The sequence below is a fragment of the Sparassis crispa genome (assembly GCF_003851025.1).
Source record: "Sparassis crispa DNA, contig_000005F, whole genome shotgun sequence".
Lineage (NCBI taxonomy): Eukaryota > Fungi > Basidiomycota > Agaricomycetes > Polyporales > Sparassidaceae > Sparassis > Sparassis crispa.
In genome coordinates this window covers 1,068,287-1,085,344 of record NW_020939752.1, presented here as the reverse complement: position 1 = coordinate 1,085,344, position 17,058 = coordinate 1,068,287, and the positions used below count along the sequence as shown (strand labels likewise).

The 17,058-nt window shown below is 54.0% G+C and overlaps 6 protein-coding genes across 6 annotated transcripts; 3 read left to right on the top strand and 3 right to left on the bottom strand.

Annotated features, from left to right (window-relative positions):
* Positions 1-120: 120 nt before the first annotated feature.
* On the bottom strand, positions 121-918 carry SCP_0603970 (Opioid growth factor receptor-like protein; the record flags this gene model as incomplete). Its single annotated transcript, XM_027759530.1, has 2 exons — positions 121-476; positions 726-918. 2 exons carry the CDS (start codon positions 916-918, stop codon positions 121-123), a joined length of 549 nt encoding a protein of 182 aa, XP_027615331.1.
* Positions 919-1,181: 263 nt separating this feature from the next.
* SCP_0603960 (hypothetical protein) lies at positions 1,182-1,444 on the bottom strand (the record flags this gene model as incomplete). Its single annotated transcript, XM_027759529.1, has 2 exons — positions 1,182-1,239; positions 1,299-1,444. The coding sequence occupies 2 exons, from the start codon at positions 1,442-1,444 to the stop codon at positions 1,182-1,184; spliced, it is 204 nt and encodes a 67-aa protein (XP_027615330.1).
* An 879-nt stretch (positions 1,445-2,323) lies between these two features.
* SCP_0603950 (hypothetical protein) lies at positions 2,324-3,862 on the top strand (the record flags this gene model as incomplete). The annotated part of the gene is made up of 6 exons (XM_027759528.1): positions 2,324-2,392; positions 2,444-2,602; positions 2,653-2,673; positions 2,732-2,920; positions 2,973-3,635; positions 3,689-3,862. 6 exons carry the CDS (start codon positions 2,324-2,326, stop codon positions 3,860-3,862), a joined length of 1,275 nt encoding a protein of 424 aa, XP_027615329.1.
* Positions 3,863-4,876: 1,014 nt separating this feature from the next.
* SCP_0603940 (hypothetical protein) lies at positions 4,877-7,719 on the top strand (the record flags this gene model as incomplete). Its single annotated transcript, XM_027759527.1, has 5 exons — positions 4,877-5,242; positions 5,531-5,743; positions 5,799-6,552; positions 6,602-6,846; positions 6,907-7,719. The coding sequence occupies 5 exons, from the start codon at positions 4,877-4,879 to the stop codon at positions 7,717-7,719; spliced, it is 2,391 nt and encodes a 796-aa protein (XP_027615328.1).
* Positions 7,720-8,696: 977 nt separating this feature from the next.
* SCP_0603930 (Glucosamine 6-phosphate N-acetyltransferase) lies at positions 8,697-9,413 on the top strand (the record flags this gene model as incomplete). Its single annotated transcript, XM_027759526.1, has 4 exons — positions 8,697-8,789; positions 8,842-9,211; positions 9,272-9,315; positions 9,369-9,413. The coding sequence occupies 4 exons, from the start codon at positions 8,697-8,699 to the stop codon at positions 9,411-9,413; spliced, it is 552 nt and encodes a 183-aa protein (XP_027615327.1).
* Positions 9,414-9,847: 434 nt separating this feature from the next.
* SCP_0603920 (DNA polymerase epsilon catalytic subunit A) lies at positions 9,848-16,977 on the bottom strand (the record flags this gene model as incomplete). The annotated part of the gene is made up of 9 exons (XM_027759525.1): positions 9,848-9,880; positions 9,938-12,328; positions 12,378-14,828; positions 14,886-15,071; positions 15,126-15,306; positions 15,362-15,678; positions 15,737-16,465; positions 16,515-16,640; positions 16,693-16,977. 9 exons carry the CDS (start codon positions 16,975-16,977, stop codon positions 9,848-9,850), a joined length of 6,699 nt encoding a protein of 2,232 aa, XP_027615326.1.
* Positions 16,978-17,058: the final 81 nt, after the last annotated feature.

Genomic DNA, 17,058 nt, shown 5'->3' with positions numbered 1-17,058 from the left:
TGGAATGAACTTCTTGACGCTTATTCCCTAATTTGATGTCCTGAACCGAGCATGGCATCATACATCTGAAGGTCGTTCTACCTCTACGTCTACAACCGCGGATACTTATCTATCACGGCATCAAGCTCCATCGGTCGTCGTTGAAGTCGCCTCTGCGGCTTGGCATTTAGCTCCCAGATATCCGGTATCCCTCCTCCTCTCCAATGCCTGTTCGTACATTTCCCGCGTGAACACGTACCCATCCTTCGACCTCACCTTCTGAATGGTGTCCCGGACCCACTTCCGCTCCTCCTCATTCCGAATGCAGTTCGCCCACCATCTGTCCATGCTGCTGCGGATTCCGGCAGTGTTGAGCTGATTGTGCTCGCTCTGCTCGTTCAAAACGTGCAGGAGGAATCCTCCGTTGAGATGTTCGAGGCCCAGCTCGGAGAGGCATTTCAAGACGCGAGAGATGCGCAGGTAGTTGTGCGATGATCCTGGTCCAATGCTCGTCACCATTGTTCGACGGAGCCGAGCCTCAGAAGATTGACAGCACGACCTCTGACCTCCGCGTACAAGAAGTCTGCTCGCACGGAGAAAGGATACTCCTTACAGGCTGAGGTGGGGTTCTCGAAACAGATACCACTGGGAAGTTGTCTAATCAATTCCCACAACAAGTCGACTTCTGCAGTGAAGCACAGAGGCGATGCTGTATCTCTGACACGCCGAAATTTATTCTCACTCACTGACAAGGTTTCTGTAACGCTCGGCGTGGTTGCGCGAAGAGCGTGCCGTCAGACCTGTTTCGCGGGTCTGGAGGCGCATGCCGTAGAAATCGAGCATCAGCTCGTACGACCGGAACACACGGTCAACTATTTCAGGATCTGCCTTCATGGATGCGATTTCGTGGGCTTGGAGGGGCTGTGACTCGTAGTTCATTCCGTACTCTTGGATAGGAAAGCTGATGTGAAATGGATAGCACTCGATGAGTGAATGAGACCATCAAGTGAATTGAACTACAATCTTCATCTCTCCACCATTGTAGCCATACCGCTGTCACCATGCAAATGCGTCTGCTAGCTGCAAGCACTACAATTCCGAAATGGTGCTGCCGACGCTTAGCGTGCGCATCCGGACGCGTCACAACGAGAAACTTCATCGTTTGGAGGGCCTACAGAGATTGGTGGAAGTGACAGTAGGACTTACAGCCATTGGATGAAACCATGTTTGTGTTCTAGTTTCGAGTAATCGCCGTGCCATCTAGCGGTAGCAATCGTTGGACCACAAATCCACAGTACAGTTTCGCGAGAATGCCTTACCGGTCATGTATCTCGTCAATGAAGAGGTTATCAGGGCGGCAGCGCAGCTTGTTGGAGTAGAAGCGCAAATTCGCGGACATGGAGGCGTCGTCGTCGTTCTCTGGGTAGCCCTCCAGGAATTCGCGTACGTCGCGGGGTATAGACATTTTACCAGACTGAGCTGAGATGCTCGTAGAAAGAAGGCGTTGCGATGCAAGACGAGAAACAGAGAGAAGGTAGGTGCCACGACCCTTCGGAAAGACGGAAAGGCTCGCAGAACTATTTCTCGTTAGGTGCGGAGTTTCATCCCCGACTCCAGGAACTGGAGGAGGGCTTTGGCAAGGGGAAACGGCAGACGCCTCTGCGAGTGAAGTTGCCCGAAAACAACATGAGTAAATAAGTTGAGTAATAACACTTACAATTTTGAGTCTTGACTCCGTCTAGGGTTCCGGTCGCGAACGTCGCTGTTGCACTGGACCTGTCGACACTGTTCGAGCGCAGGTCTATTTACGCTTGCGAACATTATGCCCTTGCACATCATTCTGTTTTGCATGTGCGTGTATTCCTCTTCTCGTATTATTGCTAATCTAATGATCCACCACTAAACCATGTGGAATCTATGTGGACCTGCTCTCTTGAAGACTTAGTTTTCTCGTTTTTTGCGACTGTTTCTGACCAGTGTAGCTGGAAAATAGGTGCATCTATGGATGTTCACTTGTTCAAATAGATGCTTGCCACTACGACACTATACCTATTCCACTAACTTCATTACCTAGTGATGATGATGCTTTATTGGTGTAGCTATGAATGGCATTCCCTTGAAACACACACATTTCCGTAGCTACTACTTTATGTACTTCTACTTACTGCGTATTAATCACAACCCCTCATGTGAAAGTGTGACTGCACGTCAGCCTCCAATGGAGTCGGGGAATGGCGCTCGCGCCGCTACGATATTTGTAGTCTTCTAAGGTTTTTTGCTTACGTCTCTTCAACGCGTATTTTACACGCGGTCCATCGCTTGGCGAACGCGGTCTGCAACCAGCATGCCGCCGTCGCCGTCTACCATCCTCACCGATGCATTGAGCTCCCTATCGAAGGCAACCAGTCTCGCGGTATGTCTGTACTACGTTTATTTGCTAAACACAGCTGGAACTACGCTTTAGTTGGCTACTGCTGAAGAACAGGCGCGTGGGGAACTGGAACGCGCTGATGCCGAAGTGGCTGAAGCCTGTGAGGAACGGGACAACGCACTGAAGACGCTGCGCACACTCGAGCTTGGGGAGAAGGATTGGCAGCGACGCGCTGAGGGATGGAAAGCTGCGGTGAGGAAACTCCTCTTTCTCACAATTATAATATTCAATGCGCTGCTCAGGTAGACAAGTCAGAACTTACGGTGAGCATCTGGGTCACACATGGTTCTGGTAGCATAGTACATATACGCCGGCGCACAGATCAAACACCAAGCCGAAACGATTACACATCTACGTGCAGAAGTGCAACAATGGAAGACGCAGCTTACGCGCCTCGAGGAGGCATCACGCCAGGAGCTTCTCGACTGGAAGGAACAATATCTCCTTGTAGAAGAAGAGCGATGCAGGTTGTCTTCAAGAATCGATGAACTCGTTGCGGAACAACTTGCGGTATGTTGTGGTTTTTCAATTCTTATAGCGTCTCGGATTGATTCACCTTCAGTGGAACACCCAGGCCAACGCTACGCTTACTCCCAAGACACACCCTGTAGATCTCGCAGAGCCATCTGCAGTATCGACCACGACGAAACGATCGTCGACATCGTCGAATACTGCCACCGGTCCGTACTTGACACGTAAGGGCACTACCCCTCGAATACCTCCAGACACTGCTCCGCGCAAGTCAAGGACAGCCGTTACACCATCCAAGCCACCTAATCACGATCCTATGTCCACACAGCCGTCCAAGCGTAAACTTCCTGCTGATAGCGCCTCCACTGCTTCGAAGGCAACTCCTCGGGCAATCACAAGAGACTCGGGAGTAGCGTTCGTCCCGAGGCAGCAAATTTTACGACGACACGTTCGTGCCGTCATAGAAGTTCCTGTGAAAGAGGAAGAGGACTCAGAGGAACAGGGGTTTGCATCCGACGGGTCATACGCTTCAGGATCAGCGTATGAGCCCGAGGAATCTACGACGCCAATTACCAGTAGGACGACGAGGCCACAGAGGATGTCCGTGAGGAAGGGGGTTCCACGATCGTGGGGAGAGGACGAGGGTGAAGAAAGCGACTATGGCAGCAATCAGGTACGAGGGCGTCTAAACCACCGTCCACGTAGGCGTATGCCCGAGGATGACGATATAGACGAGCTCGCGATGAGTGCTGAAGTCCGTCTCGTACCATTTTTAACTCGGATGCTCAGCGCTGATCCGATTTGCAGGATGATGCTACTGGATGTTACGTAGCCCAGCCTGTTGCGAGTTCGACGACTAAAGCAAGAGGAAACCAGCGTAACACTGCACCAGCTCAGTCATCTGCCAAGAAACGGAAGCTCGATAATGGTGTTGGAACCGCCGCGCGGAGTGCCACGGCGAAAGTGTCACGGAAGAGATGATTGCCGGTGTTGTACGACCTATGTTTTCGATGGACATACTACCGCCAATTGGAGGATATGTACGTTGCAGAGGTATGTCTGATTTATTGATTAATTTCATCCTCCGCCATGTGTACTGTTCCGGTTCCTAACTTAAAACTACGGTGCTTGAGGAAACCGTGACGTCACTTGCGCGTCCTCTGTGTACGCGTTGTTTGTCTCCTTTGCCTCTTTGGAATATTCTGCCGTATTAGATTTCGACTCCCGCCGCTGCAGCGACTCACTAAGGAACCAACTCTCATTCGTCTTCACCGTAACTACTAGTGGATCTGGAATTGATTTCTCATCGCCCTCCTTCGGTATTGTGGGCACGCCATGTGTATACGGTCTTATACCGGCCACTGAGACAGTACCACTCAGTGAGACACTTGATTTTTCTTGCTTGCATGCTCACATTCAGCCTCAGACTTTATATTACTATATTCTACTGCCATGTAAGCTTCTATGACGAGAATATAAGGAGTAGTCACTGAGAGGAAGTATTCTGATTTCACAAAAGAAGCAGTTCTGTGCCTTGGAGTAATATCTTGCCGGAAGATCTAAGACATACATACAAGCTTCTCTGGCCATCTCCAAGCTGTACATCCCAGTAGCACCTCATACCCTCAAGATCAGCTCTTCTCCATGAAGATTGGCACACGGAAAAGCACAGAACACACAATATGCACGTAGGATGAGGAGAATGAGACAGCCAGGCTGGCGGACGTTTGTATGATGCACCTCAGTCACTCATTTGCTATCACATCGGGACTGAGGTGAATGTCCTTTCATTACTTAGTTTTATGCCTTTACTGACCTACAGTAGCTACAAGTACTCTGTCTCATTCCATTTCAACTTACATTTTGTGCGTTCAACATGGTCACATGATCTCGACGCGAACCGAGAACCACGCGATTGTTCCCTTTCCGAAAACGACCATCACAGCGTCGGGGGCCCTCCCGACAACGACGACGAAATCAGCTACGACGACGATCATGGCCACAACAACGACTATCACATCCTTACTCAACTCCCTTCATACCCACCTCCAGTCGCAGACCCAGCTCCTCCCGACGTTGCACGCGCAGCTCGGGCTCCCACCCACCGCGCTCACGGACGAGCTCGCTGTGCTACAGCAGCAACTCGCGCAGTGCGTTGAACGCCAGATCGACATCCGTCGCCGGCAGGTGGACGAGTGGACAGAGCGTTGTGAGGCCGTCGAGGAGGGATGTCGACGCTATGGACGCGCTCTCGGTGGCCATGGGAAGGCCACTGGCGGAAGTGTCTCGGAGATTGCGAAGGAGCAGGTCTTACCGAGGCGGTTTGAGGTCGGCTCGGAGTTTCATGAGAGGCTACGGCAGGTGAGTGGCAGCTGGGGATTGGTGCTGGTGCTGGGTTAGTTCGAGTTTGAGATTTGGCAGTGGGTGAAAGCAAGATCGAGGTGGCTGCATTTTTCCGATGTTCCGTGCTAAATGTTGATTGCGAGTTGGGTGTGAACGTGCTGGTTTGCAGTGACGGAGCTTGCTGGTGCATAGACAGATCGCCACGCAGGCAGCTCTCGAGACCGTTCTCAGTACATCAGCCGTTTCCGATATTTTACTCAAACATGCCTTTGCCATAGCGTTAGTGGGCTGACGATAGCTTTACAGCTATATCACACCAAACTTGAACAACTATTAACAATCACAGGCAGGCTCGAGGCTCTGTCGCATACACTTGGTCCCAACTTCTATGCTGAAGATATAATTGAGCCACCGCCTGCATCAGGCGAGAACGAAGAAGATCCCTCTGCGCATCGAGATGTCACACCCGAACGATTCTCCAAGCTGGAGAAGGAGCTCGTCCGAGGCAAGGGCGAAGTAGTACGTTCGACCCGTCCGCCTGCGCAATGTGCGCAACTGACAATGCTCGCGACAGACGAAGCGCCTCACACAGCTCTCCGCGACGATGGTGCAGATCGACTGGCTGTACACCGAGCTCGGCATGGCACCACCGATGCTCGACGATCTCCCCTCCTCGTCCTCTTCGATGCTCGGTGTCCCCGCGATGCCGCGATCGACGTCGTCTTGCAGCTCTCGCGCATCCCACACCACCTCTAGCTCCGGCTCCTCGGATCCCTTCCTTTCCTCCGTCTCCATCCCGTGCTCCACGCCCACGCCTGCGACGCGCTCTAAGCCCCTGCCACCGCTCCTGCTGCTAACCGTGCCCGACGCACCTGCAGAGCCCGACGACACCGCCTACCAGCGGATCTTCTCTCGTTTCGTCGCGCGCATGGAAGAGGCGTCGGACGAGGACCTCGCGAGCAGCGTTCGAATCGAGGGCATCGAGCCAACGCCTGGGCTGCTCGCGTGGGCGGAGACGACGCGTGCCGCACTCGAGGACGTGAAGCGCCGGCGCGAGGCACACATACAGACGATGTACGACCAACTAGAGGCGCTCTGGCGCCGTCTCGGCGTGCCCGAGGCGGACATGGACGCGTTCGTCGAGATGCAGCGCGGGAGCACCGAGATCACCGTGCGCGCGTATGAGGAGGAGCTCGAGCGCATGCTCGAGTTGAAGCGCGAGCGTATGGGCACATTTGTGGAGAATGCACGGGTGGAGATCACGAGGCTCTGGGACGAGCTCATGGTTGGAGAAGAGGAGAAGGCAGACTTTGCGCCGTTCTTTGATGGTGAGTCTTTAGCGCGTATCTTGAGTCTGCGTTCTGAGCTGGTCCACAGACGAACATACGGAAGAACTGTTGGCCATTCACGAGGAAGAAATTAGGCGGCTCAAGGAGGAGCGGCGGGCTAAGGGTCCGCTGCTTGCGGCCATTAGGAAGTACTTCGAGATATGCGAAGACGAGAAGGAGCTCGCTGCTGCCGCCACCGACCAGAGTCGGTTGCTGGGTAGAGGCTCGCGTGATCCAGGACGCTTGCTCAGAGAGGAGAAGATGCGCAAGCGCGTTACGAAGGAGAAGCCTAGGGTAAGCAGTGACGTCGACTGAACATTACGTGCAAAAGCTAATATCATGTTCTCTTCTCAGCTTGAGCAAGATCTCTTGGTGTCGGTCCCCGCATGGGAAGCGGAAACGGGATGCATCTTTCTGGTGCACGGCCAGAGCATCTTGCAGATCCTTATGGAAACTGTGGGTGCAGCGGACAAGGAGAACAGCGACAAGCGGGGGAAGTCTCAGGGACGCGGTGGTTCGGCCCCTCCACGCGCGAAAACCCCTTCCAATGGCACCCGCCCGCCCTCCAGCACTCACTACATGCCAATGCCCGGCTCCAGCCATATCGGTAAGAGCAGTTCGGTCACGCCCGCCGTCCGCCCCGGGTCCAGCATGAGCAACTCGTCCAACAAACGAGCCCGCCTCGGCGAGTCCACATCGACATATAACAATGGTGCGGCGCACCTCAACAGCAGCCGCGGGCCCGATGGGCACCGCGCGCCGTCGCCGACGAAGATCCGGAGCAAGACGCCGACGATGGCAGGATCTTCGCTTCCACGCCCCATTCCGGTCGCGATGCCCGTCCCGCGCCCTGGGACGGTGCACCATGCTCTGGGACACGGCCGTGTCCCGTCCGTACAGCCGCATCCGCACAGCTACCACCCGTACTCGGCGGCAGCGCGGACCGTGTCCAGCGCGACAACGCTGGCCCATCATGCGTATGGCGCCCCACCGCTAAACAGCCATGCGGCGGCGAGGAAGGCGTCGCGTGCGCGGCGGGAGAGCTTCAAGCCGCGGCCGAGCGTGGACGAGAATTGGACGGGACTCACAGTGTCTGTGGCAGACGGCGGGCGGAGATGGGCGGGCTTCTCAGGGAGTGTGGTGAAGGAAGAAGAGGAGGATTATTAGAGCACTGGAAGAATCGATATTTCCGGGTACTATCTACTTATGCCTAGTATTATCTTTTTTCCTTTATTCTTGTATGCATGTGTCTTTCATGTATGTCTCACCAACATGGCTTGGGCGTTGTACAATATGGTGATTACATTCCAGTGGAGTGGTCTACGCAGGACGCGTAGCCCCTTTTTTCCCGAGGAAACTTGGAGAAATGCGTGGAAATCAACTAGGTTATTCTGTGGGAAAAACACATAGGGAAAAACGTGTAAAAGAACAATAATTTTGTCCGGTTTTGGCATGTCCTGTGTGCTACGTTGCTCATCCGCAAGCCAACTGTCGATAGGCCCAAACAACTTGAAGATGAGTCGGCCCGAGAGAGACTTTGATCATGGGGTGAAGAGGGAATGCATGTAGCTTATAAAATCTGCGAGTTCGTCGTCTTCGCTAAGATTTCACACGCATCCAAACTCATCCATGCTTCATGGATTAATGCTTGCGGGGGGCAACTGAGCTGACCTCCCGAAGAAATAAAGGTAGGTACCGGGGCCATGATGTATTCCTGCGGGGATCACCTCTTTCTTCACCATCTGATCATACTGGGTGTGCTCTTCACTTGTGAGGCAATCCGGAGCAGCTTGCAGACGATGAGCGTCGCTCCTCTCGGTGTCGACAGTCCCCAGACTCGACGAAGGCGATATTTCCTGGCTTTCCCTACGAAGCAATGACGATCCCTGAGAAGAAGCAGATGCGATGTATTTGATAGGATCAGACATGGTTTCAATGCCTTAGTGGGGAGGCACAAAGAGCTCCGCCGTCCATGAACGTGAACACCTTCCCTATCGGGAAGGTCCCTCTCAAAAGGGATATAACTCCTCCGCGCCTCTCCACGTGTCCTCTCACTGCCCGCTCTTCTCTTCCTCCTGCTGCCCTTACAACTTTTTGTCTCACTCGCGCTTTCATTCCACTCTTTCATATCGTAAACCACCATAATGTCATTCACATCCGACTCTGAGCTTGAGCTGTTGTTCCCCGCCGAACACATTACGGACGACATCAAGGCGCTGCTGCACCCTGACCTTCACGTACGTCCCGTTGCGCCATCCGGTTACGCACCAATCACTCATGCTGACGCAGCTCCGCCCACTCGCCTCGACTGACTACCACCGCGGCCATCTCTCCGTGCTCTCCGTCCTGACCGTCGTGACCGACCCAGGCGAGGACGCCTGGCTCGCGCAGTTCAACGCGCTGCGCGCGTGTCCGCGCACTTACTACACCATCGTCATTGTCGACAAGCCGACAGACCGTATCGTCGCCGTCGGTACTGTGTTTATCGAGCACAAGTTTCTCCGCGGGCTCGGCAGCGTCGGGCACATCGAGGACATCGCCGTCGACAAGTCCCAGCAGGGTCGCAAACTCGGCCTGCGTATCATCCAGGCCCTCACCGGCATCAGCGAGAACAGCGGGTGCTACAAGACGATTTTGAACTGCAGCGACAGCAATATACGTGCGTGCTCTATCGACACTTTCCGGTGGCTCGCACGCTGACTTGCGTTGGTGTGTATAGCATTTTATGAGAAGTGCGGGTATGTGAAGAAGGAGAAGGAGATGGTACGTGTTCTTGTTCCTCGGATCTTGTTACCTTCTGCTCACAGCGCGTGTAGGCCAAGTACGCACCCGAAGATCGCGTCCGCCCACCAAGGCTGTGATCTACCAGGCAACGCATCGCATAGAGATAATAGAGATCTGACGGCCTCATTGGACTGGATACCTGCACTGGATACCTGCATATATATTCTGTATCGTACGGACTGACTATTCATTTACATCTCTATTATTTATATACAACATGTTCGCGAGAAACCGTCTGCCAGGGCTTCTTAAGTGTCGTATGCGCCCTGCTTAAGATGGGAGTGCAACGTTGGAAACGCTGACGCACGTTCAACCGCAGATCCCTGGTCCTTTTCACCGCATTCCATAAGACGACGGAATGATTGTGATCTTCCTTACAATACAATACGATACAATACATTGAGATACGTGAAGCTGCATCTGGAAAACTTGGATATGCGTAAACGACTTGAATGGTAAAGCAATGCGAAGAACCGAGGAATCCGCAAGAGAAAAATCATTAGGGTAATGGTCACCAGTACGTGAGCATAGTTTGCGCACATTCCTGCCAAACACCACCACCATCAGTTGTCAGCTGCACAGAAAAGCAAGAACAACGTACCCTGAGGCGGGGCAAATTGTGCGCCAACGACACATTCACGATCGTCCGCAGCTTCCGGCGCACGTCCGCTTTGCTCATGCTGAGCTGGTAGCTGCCCGAGCACGCACAGTGCCGTGATACGTTGTCCGACTGTATCTTCTTGCACTTCCCGCACCGCAGGTCCTGCTGCGCAAAGCGGCGTTCGAGGTCGAACACCATATCCATCAGGGCGAACTCAATCATCGTCCGGTCGTACTCGCCGCCACACACCACGCACAGCCAGCGCGCGTTGACCTCGAGCGTGCGCGGGAGCAGCTCCGGGTCTCGGCAGAAGTCGAAGTCGCGCAGGCCGTCGCAGTGCCGGCAGGGCACGTTCGCGAGCCGCAGCGGCTCGCACGGGTTGTGGAACGCCGCCTCGCCCGCAAACTCGCGCACGCCGACGACCTCGAGCAGGTTCCGCTTCAGCAGCCCCACCTCGATCTGGTACTCCTTAGCCAGCCCGAACACCGCACACGCGAACTTGACGAACTCCAGCAGCGGGTTCGTCAGGTGCAGGTGCGAGCCCGGCAGGAGCGGGAACTCCCACTCCGCCAGCGCGTCCTCGTCCATCTGCGCGTCGCGGTGCCGCTCCTGGATGCTCCCTACGGTCCGAAGGAGTTTGCGCGTGAGGCGGCGCGCGATAAAGTCGCGGCTGGCCTCCAGCTCCTGCGTCTTGGATGCGTTATGCTGCGTCGCGTCCGGGGCGCCGTTCGCAAGCACGCGTAGCGGAACGCGGTTCGCCTCCTTGGTCTTCTGGTTCGTCCTGAAGAGCTCGACAAGGAAGAAGCGGACGACGTTGCGGAAGTCTCGCTGAATGGCGGGAGGCAGGAATGTCTCGATGTTCCACCGCATCTCGATTGACAGCTCTTGCGGAGGCTCTATCGCCAGAGGATCCTCGCAAACCACGCCGGCCAAGTTCGCCTGGTCCATGAACAGCAGGAAGTCATAGAATCGCTCGGTGTGCAAGAAGACGTGCTGGAAGAGCTCGTGCGATGTCACAGCTGTCGTGATGTAGGTCGCGTAGGCGTGCGCTGTACCAGGAGGCTTGGACGTGACGAGGACGATCCGACTGAGATCTGCGTAGACCACATGTGAGCCGAGACGCTTGAACTCGGCCAGCATCTGAATGAAGGTCTTGCGCATCAGGCCGTGAACAAATCGGTGTATGCTTGGATCATACATGCACGAGGCATTCGAGCTGATCCAGCGCCAGAAATGGTCGATCGCGATTGTCGCTGGGCTTTCGAAGTTACCTTGGATCTTGTCAAGCAGCCACGTCTTGACCATGTTCTTTAGGACGCTGAAGGTCTGTGGGGACACGTTGGCATCGCCGAGGGTGAGGTCGCGCTGAGAATCTCCACCAGCATATTCAACCAAGGTGTGAGACGAGTCAAAGGCGGTTGCTCCGCCACTTCCTTCCAGTTCGTTGACGAGCACCGAATGAAGGACGGAGTTGACCGCGAGATTGCGCACCGTCACCTCAAGACAGACATTGGAATAACATCCCGGCGACATGAATTCCGTCTTGGGCAAGTCCTCCGACGGCCTTCTATCATCTTCGATGCCGCCCCAATCAGGACGATCTCCCGGAGACCACCAGAGCACCATGTCATGGTCGGTGAGTCGACGAGCAAAGTCGACGTCTGCCAGCAGCAGAGGTTGATCACCATCAATGTGGCCAATCGGCACGTCGTAGTAGTCCGCTAGAGCAATAGTTCGGTCCAGCCAGGTTCCCAAAGTAAGATAGCGGTTGACCAGCTTTTGCGCAACGTTTGTCTGCCAAGGGAACGCGTCCAGTGTATGAGGCCCCTTCGCTTTTGACATTGACACGACCGGGAACTTCGACAGTTTGGGGACTTGGGAGTCAAAGTACACTTGCTCTCTGCTCGAGGAGATCACGACTGTATACGATTGCGAGTCAACAAGTCCGAGTTCTCTCGAAATCGCCTTTAGTGCAGTGGAGTCGGTACCATGGTAGGTTGACAGGAACTCGCAAGTTGACGGATATGCATAGGAAATACTGGGGCCGTAATTTTGATGTCGTTTGCCCAGAGTGTCCGCGTAAAGCTCCGAGAGACGGGGAATTGACTGGCGACGTTGTGCAGGATCAACGATGTGTAGGCGCACAGCATTTCCAGGAATAAACAGTGCGAAGACATGTACTGCAGCGTTGCCGGAGCACGCGTGGTAGAGCAGGATGTATTTCCCTGCTCTGCCTTCGTCCAGATATTTGCGCTTGGAGAGCGAAGGGCCTGCACGGCTGAGCTGTTCCAGATCGATACCGCTGTTCTCAGCCCTGTTCAATGTCAGACCGGGGACTTCACTCGCACACGTCTTCCCAAGTTTCAGCAATGCGCGCATGACCAATGGAAGCTGTGACAGCGTGAGTAGTTGTATGCTGCAACAAGCACGGAAAACGAACCTGTAGCTCAAAGACGCCATCCACGTTTGGATCGTTGGTGAGATCAATGAAATGTTCACGGCCCTCTTGATAGATATCTTCGCGCACGGTTAACTTATACAGATTGACGCAAGGCAGCTCTCGAGGAAGACTTCGAACCACTTTTTCAGCCGAGTAGACATCAGTCTTGAACCTGTCGGCTTGAGGTGGCGTACGAAGATGCAGATAAAACTGGCGCGGGATACGGAGTGGGATGGGCACTAGACCAGAGTCAGCAGATATCCACAAAGTGAACCGACCGCGAATTCTGTTAGGCCTAATCTGCACGATATCCCAACGGCCACTGGCCTTCGTTTTGACACCCTTAAACAATGGCAATTCAATATTGGATGCACCCTCCGGCCGGTAGCGACGCGTCCATTGACGCCTCCTGACTGCCAGATAATCAGAATAATGTGTGACGGATTCTGGCATTTTCTCTGGGACAGCTTCCTCAAAGTTATCCTCCCGACCACGAGCCTTGCGATTCACTACAGCTATACGGGGACGGATTCCCTTTGAAGGCTCGCGCTCGCTTCCGAAGTCCTCGATGTCTTGGTTGGACTGCTCTCTCGGCCCAGTCTTGAAGAAATCAGTCACCTTCTGTTGATGGAACTTATCATCCAACGCGACTACCCGTCGGTGCAGCCAGTCAGGGTGGCGTATGCGGGGTACAGGATTGGCGACCTTCTGCATAGCCGCAGGGATGGTGATGAGCTTCTGGATCACAGATCCCAGACGTTCGATATAGTACCCCCAATCTAGGATCGACCGTATGTCGAAGTTGGTTAGACTGTTGTCCTTCAGCCACTTTCGCAAGTACGACCGCTTAACAGAATCCTCGGCGGAGAAAATGGCCACCGGCACAGCTCGTTCTGTGACAGGAGCACCCATGGGCCGAGCGGAGATGATGAACTTGCACGCCAGACCTTTATCCTTCACCATTTGGTCGCCAAGGAACTCCGCCAGACGTTTCGCTGTGCTGATAGAAGTGGACTTCTGTCCGCCATATTCGGCGAGAGTCCTTGACATGCTTCGGTTCTCGGCGATGAGATCCACCAGCTCATCATCCCCAAGAGTCTCGGCCTTGCTGAACAGTACGTCAAGCCAGCGATCCGCGACTTGTGCGACGGCCGCGTAGCATTCTTCCGTCGTCGTCCCAAGTAGGAACTTCTCGAAGATCTGCGACTGGAAAATCTTGATGAGCTGCAATTCACCACGCCGCTTCACTTCGAAACCTTTAAGTTCGGCGAGGGAGCCGTCGTCATTGAAGACCGCATAGCGCTTCTTGAGCAACTTGTCCTCTTCCTTCGATGACGGCAGGATCATGGCCTTGTACGGACCATCCAACTCAAAGAAGATGGAGTTCTCGCTGTGCACGGCGTATTCTCCGGTCTCTGTATTGAGATCATGGTACTGGTGGTTCGTGAATTGAGCGTGGACGAGATGGTTGAGCATGGTGCATGGGTACGAGAACGAGATGGCTTTCCCGTTCGCCAGCTTAAATTTGAAGTTCTCCGGGAAGATACCTGGCAACATGCACCAGATTCCATCCGTATCCAACTCCAGGGGACGTCCGATCTGTTCGACTAATTGTCTTGCCATCTGGATGATTGTTGCGCCAGTCAGGCAGGTGATGCCAGCCATCTCCATAGAATGCCACCGAGCGCCCTTGCGCATGACGTATCCATAGAAGGAGTTAAGGATACATTTGTGCGCCAGCTGGAGAGAATCGTACAGCACGATCATCTTCTTAGCCTCGTCCACCTCCGCGATGGAACGGTGTTCCGAAAGCACAGCGTCGAGATTTTTTTTCCATGTCTTGTGCAGACCCTTGTACTCATACCGGCGATCTCTGAAGCGGCGCACCGTGTCGATGTAGAATGGGTTCTCCCTCTGGCAGATGATGGCCTCGCGATTCTCCACCTTGGTGTCCTTGATCTTCTTGTACACCTTGCGCGAGTAGTCTCCGAGGCGCTTGTGCAACAACGCGGTTTGCTCTGCATCAGACAGATCGCCGAACTTGCGCTGCGACCCCCCTGCACGTTTTGGAGGGAATGTCTCCTGGTTCAGTGCATGCTTGATCATGTTAAACTCGTCTCTCCGCGCAGGGAAGAACTCGCCGCGCCATGCCCATGTCATGCGACGGTCACAACTCTTGCCCGGTCGATTGTAGTCGCATACCGCACATACCGCCTCATCCACCACCGAGTCTGGCTGTAGCCGATTCGACAACATGATGTTCGGGTACATCGCCGCCACATCCAAGTGGTAGATGAGCGGCTTGTCCATGCGTAGAGGGTTGTCACGCATCTCTTCGAGCCCAGCCTGGACTTGGCTTTTAACCTCGTCGTAATTCGTCACAGATTCCAAAGGCGTTTTGGATTCCTCTACGATGCAGAATGTCAGTGCTGCGTCCAATTCGTCGATGAGCTGATGGAGCGCAAATTAGCATCGTAACATCTATTCATTATGAGCACGTGAAAATACCTTCTGAACAGCCGACGGCTCTATCTTGAAGTTCGTCGGGATGTCGCTGCGGAAAACTCCAGCGTCCAGTGCTTCTACATGTCCTCCGACGTACGTCTCGGAAGCGAGCAAGTGGCCATCGTACATGTTGCCATGTGCCTCTTCGTGCCTGTTAGGCATGATGATCCCTCCGCGGTATGCCTCAACCTATTTCGCGCGGCGTCAGCACACCACAGAGAAGGAAGTGCAGATTGTGCTTACCATGAGCAGCGTCTCGCAGAGGGTACCGCTTCCTTTCCTGAGGACTTCGTCTGGACAGAGGGGAATAATGTTGCACAGCGAGAAGATGAACGGATGGACGTATTTCATGTACAGATAGTACGTCGCGACGGCGTCAGATACGGAGTACTGCGCCAGCGTCTGAGGCTGCTCCATCGCATATCTTAAGATGAAACAATCAGAGAGACCCATACAGAATGCTATCTGGTGGAACGTACGGGGTCATCAACTCCGGATCAAGCTCCAGAGGATTATATCCAAGCTTCGCGGTCGTCACGGCTTTTAAGCCCTGACTTCCTTGGGGTAAATACGAATCACGCTTGACCCAGCGGAAGCAGTCCATATGCACGCATCCGCGGCTCTTGAACTCGTCTTCTGAGTCTTTGCTAAAGCCGGTCTCCAGGAACATGTCGATCCCATGGACCTTGGCCCGAGCGCATAAGAAAGGAAAATCGAAGAAATCACCGTTGAACGATGCTATTACAGTGGGCTTGACGTCTTGGATGTGAGAGAAGAAGCGTTGTATAGTGGCAGCCTGAAAGAACAACGGAAAATCAGCACCAATAAAATCGAGATAACGCAGTGAGAATCACCTCGTCGGCTTCGTTGAACACAGTGAAAGGACCTTCATATCCCTCCTTCGGAGTGTACTCGAAGTCTTCGATATCCTCGCTTACGATGTCTCGGTTTGTGATAAGGAAACCCTGGCCGTCGACCATGTACGAAATCATCATGACCTGGTCAATAGCCTGGTCAGGAAATTTCAGCGGCGCCTTCGTCGTCTCGATATCGTACGCCATCACAACCGGGTCTGCTCGCTTGACACGCTCGACAATCTGGGTGAACGCAGGCTGACCAGCAGTGAACGTGACCGCGTACCACAGCCCAACTCGGAGGTCGTTGTCGATGGCGACCCGCAGGTAATAAGGGACGTCGAACTCCCGGATATCGATGACACCCTCTCGAGGATCTTTCTCCCGTCCCCCGGCATTGCGTGAGTCTCGGGCATCCATGTTCACATCAGCTCCCCACTCGACATCCATGTCGATTGAGATACCCACGCCTGCGGTGGAGTTAACCACTTCGGCGTATGCATCGACTGCATCTAGCTTCGCACTGTTAGCCAGTGCGAGAGGCATGATGTCACGTCGAACGGTGAGAAGGTCAGAAACATTCCTGAAATGTAGCTGCAGATAGAGGCGGCGGTGGCCAAGAAGATGGTTGGGCAGGCTGAGGTCCTCCTTCCGCTCTCGCGTGATCCGATATATGTTCGCTTCGTATTTCTTCATTAGCCACTCTTCAATAATTGTTTCCATTCCGCTCTAAATGACAGGTAAGACTGGTAACACTAATAGATGAAGACGTTCGCACCTTGCATGCAATATAGAAGTAAGGCTCGTACTGGTACGTGCACTTAAACATTCCTCCATCATCTTGTATAAAGTAAAAGTCTACCGCGGCTTTACCAGATGGCCAGTCTGCATCTTTCACGAGAGTCTACACGACGATTGTGAGCCCGACTCCCAATAACATAGACTGCCCGACTCACCGGATGCATATTTACCAACCACCCTTCCCTCCTTCCGCCTTCCTCAATTCTCTCAAAACCAAGCTTCTCATCAATTTCGTCATTCAGTTGGACCTGCTCAAACCTTTCTGCGAGCTGCGTCCCATCATCGTCACGCCGAGGCTGTGGGTCTGTTGGTGCCCCTCCTCGGCCTCGACCTCGACCTCTGCCTCGACCACCACGGAAGGAGCTATTGCCTCTGTAGTTATTTCTTGAGTTTCCTCGCCCCCGGCTGCGGAACGAGCCCGAATATGACCCTCGGGCCATGGTTCTGGTTGGTGTAAGGACGACCGTGAGCGCGTCGCGGTGTCACGGACGCCATGTGTCACATCCATTGTCACACCATAA